This window comes from Carcharhinus amblyrhynchos, chromosome 27 (assembly GCF_965287045.1).
Source record: "Carcharhinus amblyrhynchos chromosome 27, sCarAmb.v2.hapA, whole genome shotgun sequence".
Lineage (NCBI taxonomy): Eukaryota > Metazoa > Chordata > Chondrichthyes > Carcharhiniformes > Carcharhinidae > Carcharhinus > Carcharhinus amblyrhynchos.
The window spans coordinates 32,942,485-32,957,359 of NC_137350.1; the positions used below are offsets into that span (position 1 = coordinate 32,942,485).

Sequence of the window (14,875 nt, forward strand, 5' to 3'; positions counted from 1 at the left end):
AAAAAGACAAATGGAATGTTGATCTTCATAGTGAGAGGATTCAAGTACAAGATGGGGATGTCTTGATACAGTTATACAGGACCTTGCTGAGGCCACACCTGGAGTACTGTGTGCAGTTTTGGTCTCCTTATCTGAGAAAGGATGTTCTTGCTCTAGAAGGACTGCAGAGAAGGTTTTCCAGATTGATTCCTGGGGTGGCAGGTCTGACATATGAGGAGAAATTGAGTCAGTTGGGATTGTATTCATTGGAGCTCAAGAATGAGGAGAGACCTTGTAGAAATCTATAGAATTCTAACAGGATAGACAGGGTAAATGCAAGAAGGATGTTCCCAATGGTGAGGGTATCCAGAACCAGGGGTCACAGTCTGAGGATACAGGGTAGACCATTTAGGACTGAGATGTGGAGAAATTTCTTCATCCAGAGAGAGGTCAGCCTGTGGAATTCGCTATCACAGAAAGTAGTTGAGGTAGTTGTTTTCAAGAAAATTAGATATAGTGCTTGGGGTGAAGTGGATCAAAGGTTATTGGGGGTAGGCGAGATTAACGTTTTGAGTTGAGTGATCAGCCATGATCATAATGAAGGGCAAAGGAGGCTCAAAGGGCTGACTGTCTTCCTCCTGCTCCTATTTTCAATGTTTCTCCAGTTGTCTAGTGGGAAGTGGCATTGCTTGGTTTAGCACGACCACATAGAGAACAGAAGCTCTCAGACTCAATTTAAGGTCAGCATTTTGGGCTCGAGAAGAAGATTCAGCCAAGGTATCCTACCCCTATTCACTTTACAGCTAGTTCTCCTGGAAAATGTGCAGAAGTTGGATATTAGGGGGAAAAAAAATTCATCGATTTTGATACCATCCGTAACTAAATAACCCTAACTCATTAATTTCTCAGCTGGGAGGCAAGCCACTTTTGGGTTGCCAGTTAACATCAAACAGTGCCCTAATAAGATTTCCTTCTATAAAGGAAGAAGAAAATCAATAGGAAAGAATTTGTTTCATTCCAATGTTGTTTTACTCAGGATCTTTCAGAAAACGAGACTTTTACAATAGTTTTTTTTCCCCACAATGCTTCCTGCTTGTCTTGAAGTGATGTTGGGAAAAAAAATTGACAGCTAATAGGTGACAGTGCATAAGACAGTAACAGTTCAGAAAAGGTAAATATGGAGCACTTCTTTAAGACTGTAACAGAAGGACAGTGAAAGAAAAAGATAAATTTATAGGTGATGTCAGGAGAATTTTCAATATGTAGGAATATAGTGGGGACAAAAACTTGGAATTATTTGAGATGTGGTTAGATAATGTGATATGATTACTTTCTGCTTGAATGGGTCTCCTCTCATTTTGTAAAGTATATTGTGGAATGGAGTGGGCTCATGTTTGCAAAGCTGTGTTTCGAATAAATTCAAGGTTCTGATTTGATTTTGTTATTGTCACATGTATTAACATACAGTGAAAAGTATTGTTTGCGTACTGTACAGACAGCATACTGTACATAAGGAAGGAAAGGAGAGAGTGCAGAATGTTGTGTTACTGTTAACAGCTAGGGTGTAGAGAAAGAACTTAATGCGAGATAGGTCCATTCAGAGGTCTGATGGCAGCAGGGAAGAAGCTGTTCTTGAGTCGGTTGTTACATGATCTCAGACTTTTGTATCTTTTTCCTGATGGAAGAAGGTGAAAGAGGGAATGTCTGGGGTGCATGGGGTCCTTGATTATGCTGGCTGCTATCTGAGGCAGCAGGAAGTGTAGACAGTGTCAATGTTTCTTGTTTTATTGAATTCCACTTTGAGACCAAACTGAAGAGTTTTGTACCGTGGGGGTGAAGCACTGATGAATGAAAATAACCTTCAGTGATGTTACTAATGCCACCTGTGTTTTCCAGATGTATGTCCATCCCTGTGACGATGCGAGCAATCCGTCGAAAGGCTGAGACCATCCAAGCTGACACGCCGGCCTTGCCTCTCATTGCGGAGACCGTTGAGGACATGCTGAAAAGGAATCCACCCCCAGCCACCAGTCCTGGCTACAGCACACAACTGGGCAACAATCCAGGAAGTGGCACCACGACTCCGACCAATACCTTTCCTGGCCCCATCTCCACCATCTTCAATTTGGGAAACATGGGGGTGAAGGAAAGGCACGAGTCAGGGCACGGGGAGGATTCCTTTAAGGTAAACCAGAACCCCATTCTGACGAGTTTGCTGCAAATTACAGGGAATGTTGGTTCATCCATTGGTTCAAGCCCTACGCCGCCCGGCCATACGCCACCACCAGTATCTTCCCCTGCAAGTAATACCAAAAATCACCCCATGCTCATGAACTTACTCAAGGACAACCCAAGCCAGGATTTCTCCACACTGTATAATAGTAGCCCTTTGGAGAGGCAAAATTCTTCATCGAGCTCTCCGAGAATTGACGTGGCTTCAGGTAGCACAAAACAGAAAAAGAAGAGGACAAGGTCACAAACTGATAAACCCAAGCAGCAACAGACTGAGGAGGACTTCCAGAGAGAACTCATCTCCATGGACTTTGATGCTCCGAACAGTGTCTTTGATGTAAATCTGGCTGGAGATTCTTTGGATACTCCACACATTACCCCTGCCCCCAGTCAATGTAACACACCTCCAACCACGTACCCTTCATCGGTAGTGCATACTCAGCAGTCCAGCATGCAGAGAATGGTGCGCCTACCGAGTACAGACAGCATTGGAGCTGATGTCACAGAGATTCTATCGGATATAGCAGAACAGACAGCAAAGCTGGCCACTACCGGGGACAACTGCCAGTCCATTGGGACGCCGGTAAGAGATTCTTCAAGCTCTTCGCATTCTGCTGTGAACAGTACGTTTGACGCAGATGTTTTCCAGGGTGAAGGCAATGAGAACACGTACACTGATCCTGCAGATTTAATAGCAGATGCTACAGCTACTCCGACCAGTGACTCTTCGAACCAGTTTTTTCCTGATGGAGTAGATTTTTTATTAGATAATCAAAGTGGAAATAATTTTGTGAGTGGCTATTTTGATGAGAACAGCCAGAGTGGTGACGTTGAAGACACCAAGAGCTTTGCTTCACAGGCACTTGGCTCGATGAACGTGCAGGCCATGAGCAGTGACGTTGGAGAACGTTCCAAAGGGAGCAGCCATGCGGACATGGTGGATTTTAGCATGTTTACCAGTGGCAGCAAGTCTTTAGGACCATCTGATGGGATGGAACATAGTGGGAATCAGAGCCCTTTGCTGAGCACAGTGGAGGTTGGAAAAATTGACAAATCTCAAAAGCAGCGATCCGGGAAGGAAGGGAATGGCAGTGGCAGCAGCAGTTTATCCGGAATCAGCATCGATGGAAAGCCTGGGAAACGCACCAGGACACCATCGAATGAGGGCAAAAGCAAAGAAAAGCCTCCAAAGCGTAAAAAAACGGACTCAGAAAGTAAGTCCCCATCTCATAGCGTGTCGAGTCGACCTTTCACCCCACCGGCTAGCACCACTGGCTCCAAATCCCCTGGGAGCTCCGGCCGCTCTCAAACACCACCGAGTGGGGCTACGCCTCCGATCCCAAAAATCACAATTCAGATTCGCAAAGAGATGGTTGGCAAATCATCTTCACACAGCCAGTTTGGATCGGGTCCTTCATCCAGCAGTAAGAGTCACCACTCTCATTCCTCCAACTCCTCTTCCTCTAGCAAAGTGAAAAGCAACAAAGCCGAAGGCTCTTCCAGTTCCAAGATGAGCAGCAGCCTTTATTCAGGTCAGAGCAGTAGCAGTTCAAGCCAGTCCAAGAGTTCTTCGCAGTCCATGGGCAAACCCAGCTCTTCTCCAGTCACCAAGCATGGGTTGGCCACCAGCAGTAGCAGCAGTAGCTTGAGTTCCAGCAGCAGTAGCAGCAACAAAATGAAACCTCAAGTTAAGTCGTCATCTTCCCTGGTTAATCCATCTGGAGGGAAACCCAATGTGTCTCCCTCCCACTCAAGACCTTCAGGCAACTTGGATAAACTTTCATCACCATTGAAACCCATTCCAGGGACTCCGCCAACAAAAGCTAAATCTCCAGTAAGCTCCGGCTCGGGAAGTTCTCACATGTCAGGGTCTAGCTCCAGTTCAAGCATGAAACAGTCCTCTGGCATGGCTTCCTCCAGTTCTTTGAGCCAGAAGCCTCCAACCTCCACCTCCTCTTCGTCGTCCTCTGCTTCCTCGATGTCTTCATCTCAAAACGCTCATGGAAATTTAATCAAGGGGAAATCGCCAAGTCGAACCAAGAAGCCATCCTTGACTGCAGTGATTGACAAATTGAAACATGGCGTGGGTGGTGTAGGCGGTTCGGGTACAGAAGATTGTCCAGACGGTCAAATGGCTGCAGCAGCAATGCCTTCTGCTCATAGCTTGCCATCCAAGCACAATATGTCTCCTGCAGATTACCAGGGAAAGCGAGAGAAAAGCGATAAAGAAGGAAAATCCAAGGTCTCTGTCTCAGGCAGCTCAGGTGACGGTGGAAAGAAATCTTCCGACTCCAAGAATGGCGGTGGTACTGGTGTGGCAAAAATTATCATCAGCAAACATGATGGCGGTTCTCCCAGCATTAAGGCCAAAGTAACCTTGCAGAAGCCAAGTGACGGTAGCGGAGATGGTTTGAGGCCACAGATAACTGGCGCAAAAAACTATGGTTCACCGTTGTTCAGTGGTTCAACACCAAAGCATGAACGGTGTTCACCAAGTTACAGCAAGTCTCCCGCCTACACCCCTCAAGGTGGTGATAGCGGCAGTGAATCAGGGTCATCCTTCGCTGAGAAATCCCACCAGAACAGTCCAAGCTCAGACGACGACATCCGGCCGCTCCCCGAGTACAGCTTAGAAAAGCATAAAAAGCACAAAAAGGAGAAGAAGAAAGGGAAAGACAAGGATCGTGACAGAGACCGTGACAGAGACCGGGAGAAGAAAAAATCTCACTCCAGCATCAAGCCAGAAAGTTGGTCAAAGTCGCCAATTTCAACTGACCAATCCCTGTCTATGGCAGGGAGCACGTCCCTGAACTCCGAAAGGTCGTCTCGCCCCAGCCCAGCATTTTTGATTGGCGATGATGATGACCTCATGAATGTGGCTCTGATTGGTAACTGAGATGAAATGCATTGTTCTTAAAGCAAAACTGTCTACTGTATGACGATAGTATTCTGTTTCCGATTACACGAGGGCTCTTGGCTTTAAGCTGGTAACTTGTCTCGATTTCAGCAGTTGCCTCAGATCTGTTGGCACATTCATCACAAAGTTTTCAAGGTGTTAAGTTTGTCGTTATTTTTGATGTCAGCAATCACCTATCAGCCAGTGTATGTGAGATGCAACTTTTTTAGTACACTTTTGAGGAGTTGGGCTTTGTCAGGTTTTACATAAACATTTTTTGTCTTCCCTTAACTATCACTTTTTTTTAAGGGAGCAAGGTCTACCCAAGTATGGGGGCCCTTGTCTGAAGACTCCCTCCCCCGAAACGAAGGGTTGGTCTCAGAAAAGTCTTAGCAAAGCTTCGAAGCTTCTAAACCTGGCTCGATCCGACTTGTGTTTGGCTCCCATATTTTACAACTTTTTCTTTTAATGACCGAAATCTATTTTAAAATCAGAAGAGGCTGAGACTTTGTGTGCTAAAAGTCTTACATAGTTTTCAAATAAAGATGGCCCATGTGAGTATTTTCTCCCATGTTTCCCATCTTGCATGCGAAAGATAGAAGATTTTATTTAACTGTTTGCGAGGCCCAGATTCTTTTATGTAAAAACCTAAGATGCTTTTAACATGCTTTATTTTTAACTATTTATTAATCTCTTAATTTCAGTATTTTTTCATATGCTTATTGAAATCATTTTAACAGTTTCTAAAGCTTCTTTGTAATCCTTTTCGAAGTTGAGGTTGTGCGTTGTTTTGAATATACAAGTTGTGCTGCAGTTTGTTTTCTCCCACTTTTTTGTGAAGAGTAAGAATATGTGCTATTATTTGTGTAAACACTTTGAGGCTGATGGTTTTGTTTATTTGAAGGATGTTTCCATCATTTTCCTGTCACCTTCTGTCGAAATTCGGTGTGAGAATTTGTCTCGCTACCTTTCCCACTCCCCCCTAGTTTCATACCTTGAGTTGGGCAATAAAGGATTTTGCGTGCAAAGGAACCAAAGGGCTTAAACTGAAAGCATTCATCCATTATCTGAAAAACTGAACCAGCCAAACTTGCTAACTGATCTGCCAGATCCACAGTCCATTTAATGTAATTTTGCACCCACAACATAACCATGTGGTAAGTAAATGTTCACCCTTTTGTACTGTTGGTAGGTTGGTGCCCCCTGTGGGACCATTCCTTAAATGCTGTTCAAAAAAAGAGGGAGAGAATCCTGATATAAAATAATATCTGCAGTGGCTAGCACTGCTGCCTCACAGCGCCAAGGACTGGGTTCGAGTCCCAGCTTGAATCACTGTCTGTGTGGAGTTCATACGTTCTCCCCGTGTCTGTGTGAGTTTGCTATGTGCACTCTGGTTTCCTCCCACTGTCCAAAAGATGTGCAGGTTAGGTGGATTGGCCATACGACGTTGCCACTTAGTATCAAGGGGACTGTTAGGGTAAATACGTGAAGTTATGGGGATAGAGCCAGGGTGGGATTGTGGTCAGTGCAGACTCAATGGGCCGAATGGCCTCCTTCTGCACGGTAGGGATTCTGTGATTCTATAGGATGCTTAAAATCCAAATAACTCTTAATGCTCCCCTGGAGAAAAACATGATTGGTACCAAAATAGAACAGTGCTTAATTGAAAACTCAAAGAGCTCATGTACCATCTTCTGGTGGGGAGAGTCCTGGCCCGCATTAATCATTTGATGTATGTTTATTGGAGGAGTGAAGCGTCTTTAAAACAATTGCACCATCCATGCAGTAGGACCATGAAAATCACAGACTAATGCTCAACCTGGCTTTGTCCCTTTGTTGGATGAACATTTTAATTCAAGACTTTATGAATGAACAAAGAATCTAGAAAGGGAAACACAATGAATATAAAAAAAAAGTTCCTTTCAGGATTGTTCTGACACTAGGTTTTAGTAAAAGCTACAGATGGATGGCACAGTGGTTAGCATTGCTGCCTCATAGCACCATGGACCTGGGTTCAATTCCAGCATTGGGTCACTGTCTGTGTGGAGTTTGCACAGTCTCCCTATGTCTGTGTGTGTTTCCTCCGGGTGCTTCAGTTTTCTCTCTCAATCCAAAGACGTGTGGGTTAGGTTTATTGGCCATTCTAAATTGTGCCTTTAGCATCAGGGGGACTAGTTAGGGTAAATGCATGGAATTATGGGGATAGGACCTAGGTGGGACTGTGGTCAGTCCCGATGGACTGAATGGGCTTCTCGTGCATTGTAGGATTCTATGATCTTTCTTACAGGTTGTTTACAAAAATTTACGAGTGCACCGTAACTGAGCAAACTGCCCATATCCACTTCAAAGCGAGTGTTGACATCCTGAAAATTAAATTTAGGACCCTAAATTATTGAGTTGTTCAGGTCTCAACAGTGGTTCAGATAATGGAAGAGTTTTTTTTCCTTCTGCCTTGCATGTTGTTGTCCAGTTTGGCCAAAGAAATCATACTCAATAGTATTGCCAAATAAAGGTTCATTGGCATTTTGCTCAGTTGATGGATGATTTTGATGAATGATAACAGTTACAATTTATCCAGTGTGTAAAGGTGACTACTGAATGTACTGAACAGCTGTAAAGGGTCTGTGACCAGACTTGGACAGGTTGTATTGTGCACGTGGCAGGTACTTTTTACTGAGCTGGGAGAAAGGCTGGCTTTTATGGATTGGACACTTGTTTATGCATCCAACCTGATTTTGTTTTGCCAACTGAAATGAATGGAAAGAAAATCTTTTGGGTGTTAATGGGCCGATGTTCCACGCCACCAGTGCTCAACCCATGCTCAAAAGTGAAAATTCTCCTCGTTCTCTTATCTTAGAGCAGTTCTTGGCTTTACCAGTGCCAGATTAACCTTAAGAGTATTTCCTTTCCTCTTCCTGTTGACCTTAACTCAGATTCTCATATCCAGTGTACATTTGTTGCATCACCATGTCTTTCATCAGCCCTCCCCATTGCTTGGTCCTCAAGGCACTGACTCTTACAAGGACAGAGGAATGCAAACATCAGCTGCCAACCATTACTGCAACCAAGTAGCCGTCTTTTATAAGCCATGGCAGAGAGCGTGTCAGCTGGCTCTTTGACTGTGAAGGGCATTGTTTCAAAGCCCCGTCCTGTTCTTGACTAACATCCTGTGCAGTTGCAGCTTCCAAACAGTGTCACGTGATGGTAATCAGGTTAAAGTCCAACAGGTTTACTTGGAATAAGGAGTTTTGGGAGCACTGCTGCTTCATCACTGAAGGAAAGAGCAGTGCTCTGAAAGCTCGTGATTCCAGAATAAACCTGTTGGACTTTAACCTGGTGTTAAGAGACTTTTTACTGTGCCTACCCCAGTCCAACGCTGGCATCTCCACATGATGGTAATTAAGAGCAGGAACGTGGGCTGACTTGCCTACCACTGGTGTGCGGTTAACCCCCCCTCAACTGCAAACCCAATTGAGGTCAGCTCACTCAGCAGAGATTGCAAATCCACCCTGTTTTGTTCATTGGTTAAAGCTTGTGCATTTTGTGTTGGGGAATACCTTGTTTCTTAGGTAGGAGAATACATAGATTGTAGCGGTTTCTTAACGAAGGTACAGACGGGGAAATAAAAGTATTTGTGGGGATTCCATCAGGCATCGTGAGAAAGTATCTCGTACAAAACTGACGACTTTTATTGGTAAAATTTAAGACACCAGTCATGTACAATTTTTTTAAAGATCAGTCAAGTTTGAAGAAAATTGCATTGACAGTATTAAGAAAATCATTCAGTTCACACTGAGAAATGTTTTCAAAATATGAAATTAAGTCCTGTCATTAACAAATGACAGTCTTTATTATACCTATAATTTTCCAGTGCAAAAGCTTTCGTATTGTTTTTGCCAACAACGTGTGAAAGCCACAATTTTAGCAACAGCGTACTTCAGATTGCATTTGGCACAGTTCAGCAGCTCAGAAAAGATGCAGATGCTGTGATTTTCTCAACTATGTTTTATGCACCCTGGCTAACCACAGGTGTGATACCGGATGATAGAAGCAAAACATTGCAGCACAGAAGCAGGCCATTTGGCCCGTTGAGTCTGCGCCAGCAATAAGCTTCACCTGAGCCACTTAATCAAATCCATCATTTTGCTTGCTCCCTACACCTCTTATTTGCTCCTCTCTTTTTGAGCACCTGTCTAAATCTCCTGCAGATGAGTTTATGGGCTGTGTTTCAATTAGAATCTGAGAGTGAAATTTCTGAATTTCCCACACCTACAAAAAAAAATCTTTGTTTTAATCTTTTGGTGATTATTTTAAGTTGGGGCACTTTTTGTGAAATAAAAAGGTCAAAGTGCACATCTGGTTAACAAGCAGCCAAAAGGGAACAAAGTAGGTTCATTGTGTTTGCACTCTGCCCCAGAACTGCTCCACCTGCACCTCTTATTTCATTCTTCTCTTCCAGCTGCTGACTGGTCTGACCTAGCTCCAACATTTTGTGCTTTTATTTAAATTTACAGCGTGATGATTTTCTTTTTAATCCCCTCTGCAATTCATAGATATGAAGTGCATGCGACTGTTGTTTGAATTGGTTCTACTTTTATAAGCATTTCTGCAGTTATTGGAACCAGACTAATGTTCAGAGGGCAGGAAAAATGGGGCGGCAGAGTGGTTAGCACCGCTGCCCAGGGACCCAGGCTCGCTTCCCAGCTTGGGTCACTACCTGTGTGGAGTCTGCACGTTCTCCCCGTGTCTACGTGGGCTTCCTCTGGGTTTTCCAGTTTCCTCCCACAGGCCAAAGATGTGCGGGTTAGGTGGATTGGCCATGCTTAATTGCCCCTCAGTGTCGGGGGAGGGAGGGGTGGGAGGACTAGTTAGAGTAAATGCATGGGATTATGGGGATAGGGTTTGGGTGGGATTGTGGTTGGTGCAGATTTGGTGGGCCGAATGGCCTCTGTCTGCACTGTAGGGATTCTATGGATTCTAAAAGAGCACAAAAATCAATGAAAATGTTGAAACTTTTATGGAGTATTGAAGTATAAGTCTTCAGTCGGGCTGGGTGAGAACATCAGGCAGTGAGAATGATCATTACTGAAAGGCAGAACAGACTAGAGGGGCAAAATGGCTAACTCTTGTTAGTTTGTATATTTTCAATGGAGGCCACTGTTATCAGAATTGACTGAAAAGCAAATAACCATTTCTTGATTGTTGGAATTTTAACTGAAGCTGGACACACTGATGTACAACTTACATTTTCCCAATGCTTTCACACAGTGTTGCGTGTGCCTGGATTGTTGGTGGGTGAATCTTTTCCCAGTAGCCTGGAGAGTCAAGTTACTCCTCTGTATTAAGCTAAGCAAGACAGATCAGAATGCCTAATCTCTCAACCCTCGTCCATGCTGAGTTTTATTGTAGCCTTGGTTATCCCTTGGCTTTAGGGAGGAGAAAGATCATCCTTAATTCCTCATCAGTGCTCAGTGATCCTCTGTCAGAAAAGATGGAGGCACTGGGCAAAGACAGCAGATAGTCGAAAGACCAAGAACAGGCAGCCAGTCTAGCCCAGAATGAAGGAGGACCCCTGGGTGAGGCATCAGCAGGTACCCTGCAACTACCCCAGCAAGAGTGGGTGATGACAGTAATTGCAGAGAAAACTGATGCAATGAAGCCATTCCAGAATCCCTATTCTAGAACTAAAGACTGCGTTTTCCCCACCCTCCCAATTAGGCAGCCATTTCAAAGTGTTCATTGGTCGGCTCTGTATATATAAAAATGAAAGTCAAAATGTGTGATTGTTCTTTTAAATTATTTCCAGAAACATTCAGATATTTGGTTTTCTAAAAAAAAACTATTTTTATACGTATTTTGGCATAACACCTTGTAATTTCTCTTTGTATAGTGATCTTATGGTGTGGCAACTAAGGTTCCCAGTGTTTGCCTAAAGCAGATGTAGGTTAAGAAAATGGGGTGACTGTTTTGGTATTCTACTGAGCAACTCTTGCCTTTTCTTTCCATCCAGCATGTAAATTGATTTGCAAATTTTCTCTTATTTAACATAAAGGCTAGATTTGTGCCATACTTTTTTTTTGCAAAATGTAAATGTATTTTGTTTCTGGTGCGCGCATTGTAATAGAGGGTGTTAACTTTGCAGAGAAAAAAAATACACGTGTTATTGTTCATACTTGGAAATAAGCATTTTAGCAGACGCATCTCTGCGTGTTAACATTGCATCTTCAGGAACCTGATCTGTATACTGCAGTGTTGAATGGTTCTGCATTGTAATTTTGACATTCTCATTGCATCTGTCTTTTCTTAAAAATAAATTGTGGGGAAGCTGGAGGGATGATTTGAGTGTACAAAGTCCTTTTGTTTTTTGATAACTGTGTTTGACACTCTATTGGGTTTGAAAGCTTTCAAGGATTACCTGTGAAGTACATTTGGAATCTTAGAAGAAGGCATTTCAGTCCATGACAGGGCTACCCCATTAATTCCACTCGACTCCTGCAAGTATTTATTCAATTCCATTTTGATTGTTATTATTGAATCTGCTTCCGCCACAACCTAATGCAGCGCATTCCAGATTTTAACAAGCTGCTGAGTGAAAGTCTGCACATCACTCTATTTTGTTTGATTTTTTTTACTGTTCTCTACCTTTTATTTCTTTATTGTCTTTCTTCATTTTTCTTTTCCCCTACTTTATCCCCTTTCCCTTATATTTCTCCCCCTTTTGTTTCTCTTTTTCTAAATCTTGCCTCTGTTCCATCCATTCCCCCCCCACCCCACACGCACGCGCACACACACACACACACACACACACGTCTTCATTTCAGTTTCTCTGCTGTTTGGCCATTCATACTGTCTCTTTCTTTCCCCTGGTTTATGTGGCAATGACTCATCGCTCATTCCCACACCCTACAGTATAAATATCTCCCACTTTCTGTGCCTTTTAGCTTTGACAAAGGGTCATCTGGACCCAAAGTGTCAGCTGTTTTCTCCTTACAGATGCTGCCAGACCTGCTAAGATTTTCCAACATTCTTTCGGTTTCTGCACATCACGCCTAGTTTGTTAATGTTTGTCCACTAGTTACTAACTTTTCTGCTATTGAGAATAGTTCCTATTTTCGCTCTTGTCAAAGCCATTGATTTTTTCATGATTTTGAACATCCTTCTCAAACGTTTTCATGTGAATGAGAGGTGAAAGGTCATCTCGACCAGAAACATTAATTCTGTTTCTATGCATCGATGCCGCCTGATCTGAGTATTTCCAACATTTTCTGCTTTGATTTGAGATTTTCACCATCCGCAGTATTTTGCTTATCTCTTAATCTGGACAACTCCCGCTTCTTTAGTCTTGCCAATAGCTGAAGTCCCTCATCCGGTATTTTCTAATAAATTCCTTCCACACCCTTTCCAAGAATTTGACATCATCCTAATGTGTGGTGTGCAGGTTTGAATACAGCACTCAAGTTGGGGCCTAACCAGTGTTTTATAAATGTTTAGCTTAACTTTTTTTGCTTTGTACTCACTGGCTCTATCGTTAAAGGATCGCATGAGCTTTTTAAACAACCTTCTCAATCTGTCCTGCCATCTTCAGAAATTTATGTACATACACTACCAGATTGCTCTGTTAATGCATCCTTTTTAAAATTGTAAATTTTAAAATGTAAATAAAATTTTAATTACTTGTGACATTCATTTGCATCGTCTCGATCCAGTTTCTGATAGGCTGTGATACATTGTGCAAATTACCATTGTTGGAAGTGCTAGACCTCACATTTTTGACCTCCACAGTCAACAATCATGGGTCACATTTGGGATGCTGCAAATTTGCATGAAGGCTTGTCGAACCTGTCTGTCCTGGGCATACTTCACACTGAGGCCTTTTCTATTGCTGAAACAATTTGGCGTAATGAAATATCAGTGAGGAGAATCATTGAATCCTACCACGAAGAAGGAAGCCATTCAGCCCATCAAGTCTGCACCGACCACAATCCTGCCCAGGCCTATCCCCACAGCCCCATGCATTTACCTAGCTAATTCCCCCTGACACTAAGGGACAATTTAGCATGGCCAATCCACCTAACCGGCGCATCCTTTGGACTTTGGGAGGAAACCGGAGCACCTGGAGGAAACCCATGCAGGCACAGGGAGAGCATGCAAACTCCGCACAGACAGTGACCCAAGCCGGGAATCGAATCCGGGTCGCTGGCGCTGTGAGGCAGCAGCAGTAACCACTGTGTCACTGTGCCGTCCAAGAAGAAAGATGCCTGTTTGTGTAGCAATTAATCCTGTCTTACAAACATCCCAAAGCACTTTGCAGACAACAAATGAGGTGCAGTTGTTGCTGCCTAGGCAACTACGACCATTTTGCAAGATTTCGCAAAGACGGTGCAATGGCTAACCAGTTAACCAGCAAAATCAGTCTGTCTGAACCACTGGGCCATGTATTTGGGTCTGGTTTTAATCTTTCAAAAACTGGAAAGGAATTATTCTGTTTTTAAAAAAAAACTTCCAGAGCAACTTTTGGAAGCAGGATGTGGAGTTCTGTCATGTTGAATCAAGTGAGCCAAGAAGGTCTTTTTAGATGTATGTTGGTTCACATTGAAGCAAGTTGGGATTTCTGTCTCTCGATGCTGACCTAGGAGAGTGAAGCATTGGTGTAGGAGATGGGTGGAGGTGGAATTGGATAAGCGTAACGGAGAGAGAGAGAGCAGAAAAAAGGTGGGGATTGAAGTTTTGATTTATTATTGTCACATTTTAGTAATTGGTGAAAAGTATTGTTTCTTATGCACTATACAAACAAAGCATACCATACATAGAGAAGGAAAGGAGAGAGTGCACAATTAGGGTGCACTCTCTCCACAGCTAGGGTGTGGAGTCAGGTCGCCAAGTCTGTAAGAGATTGAATTAAAGCATTGTTAGAGAGTTTAAAAGAATTAGAATAAAGTTTTAGAAGCGCAGAACAAGAGTAAAAGATAGAATTAGAAGGTATGCTGGGCCCAGCTCGTAAGCAGTTGCCACACTCCAGCGCCATCTTGGATTTCCTTTCCTTGATTAGCTAAATTACTCTTTCAGGGAGCTGGCTGGTTGGTCAATTTAGACAGGTCGATGGATTAACAAGATTGCATGTTGCAGTACACCAAATAAATTGAGGTGGCTGATCGCCACGGGAGTCCGGACGCTGCAATCAACATTCTTCAGATAGTAGGTCAGGATGTATTTTCCTGATTGTGATCTGGTGACTGACGCTGAAAGTGCAGGTGTGCTCCATGTCAGAAGAAAATGGGTGGAGCATCGGTGGGAAGCATATGGGATTAATTGAGTAGCTTAACTAAAGGGGCACCGTGAATGTCTTGTGTGGCGTTATTCTGTGATACAAGTCGCCATCTCTTGGGAAGAAGCAATAGCTGCAAAGAAGTAAATATCTGACTTCAGAGGTGGAACATGGAGACCAAATATGGGGAAACTGCAGCTGCGAGCCAGAACCATTCTGTAACATGGAATGAGAGACATGGTTTAATTACCACTAATTGATGGTATGTAATGGGGGTAGCTGGCTTTAAGAAAGTGTCTAGAGCTGAGTCAAATTTCAGCTTCCTTTTCCGCATCCTAATTAACTCATTTGGAGATGCCGTCATTCAAGTGAGATTGTGCCGCTTTGTCCTAGCAGATGTAGAAATACCATTGTACAATTCAAACTGGCACAGTAGTTAGCATTCCTGTCTCTCAGCGCCAGGGACCCAGGTTCAATTCCTGGCTTGGGTCACTGTGCAGAGT

The 14,875-nt window shown here is 43.4% G+C and overlaps 1 protein-coding gene across 1 annotated transcript in view; it reads left to right on the plus strand.

Annotated features, from left to right (window-relative positions):
- Positions 1-11,407, plus strand: part of med1 (mediator complex subunit 1) — a 50,694-nt gene extending 39,287 nt beyond the window's left edge. The window contains exon 17 of the mRNA XM_080213881.1: positions 1,876-11,407. Within this exon, the coding sequence (XP_080070007.1) occupies positions 1,876-5,107 (3,232 nt within the window). The 3' untranslated portion in view covers positions 5,108-11,407. The remainder of the gene's footprint in view (positions 1-1,875) is intronic.
- Positions 11,408-14,875: the final 3,468 nt, after the last annotated feature.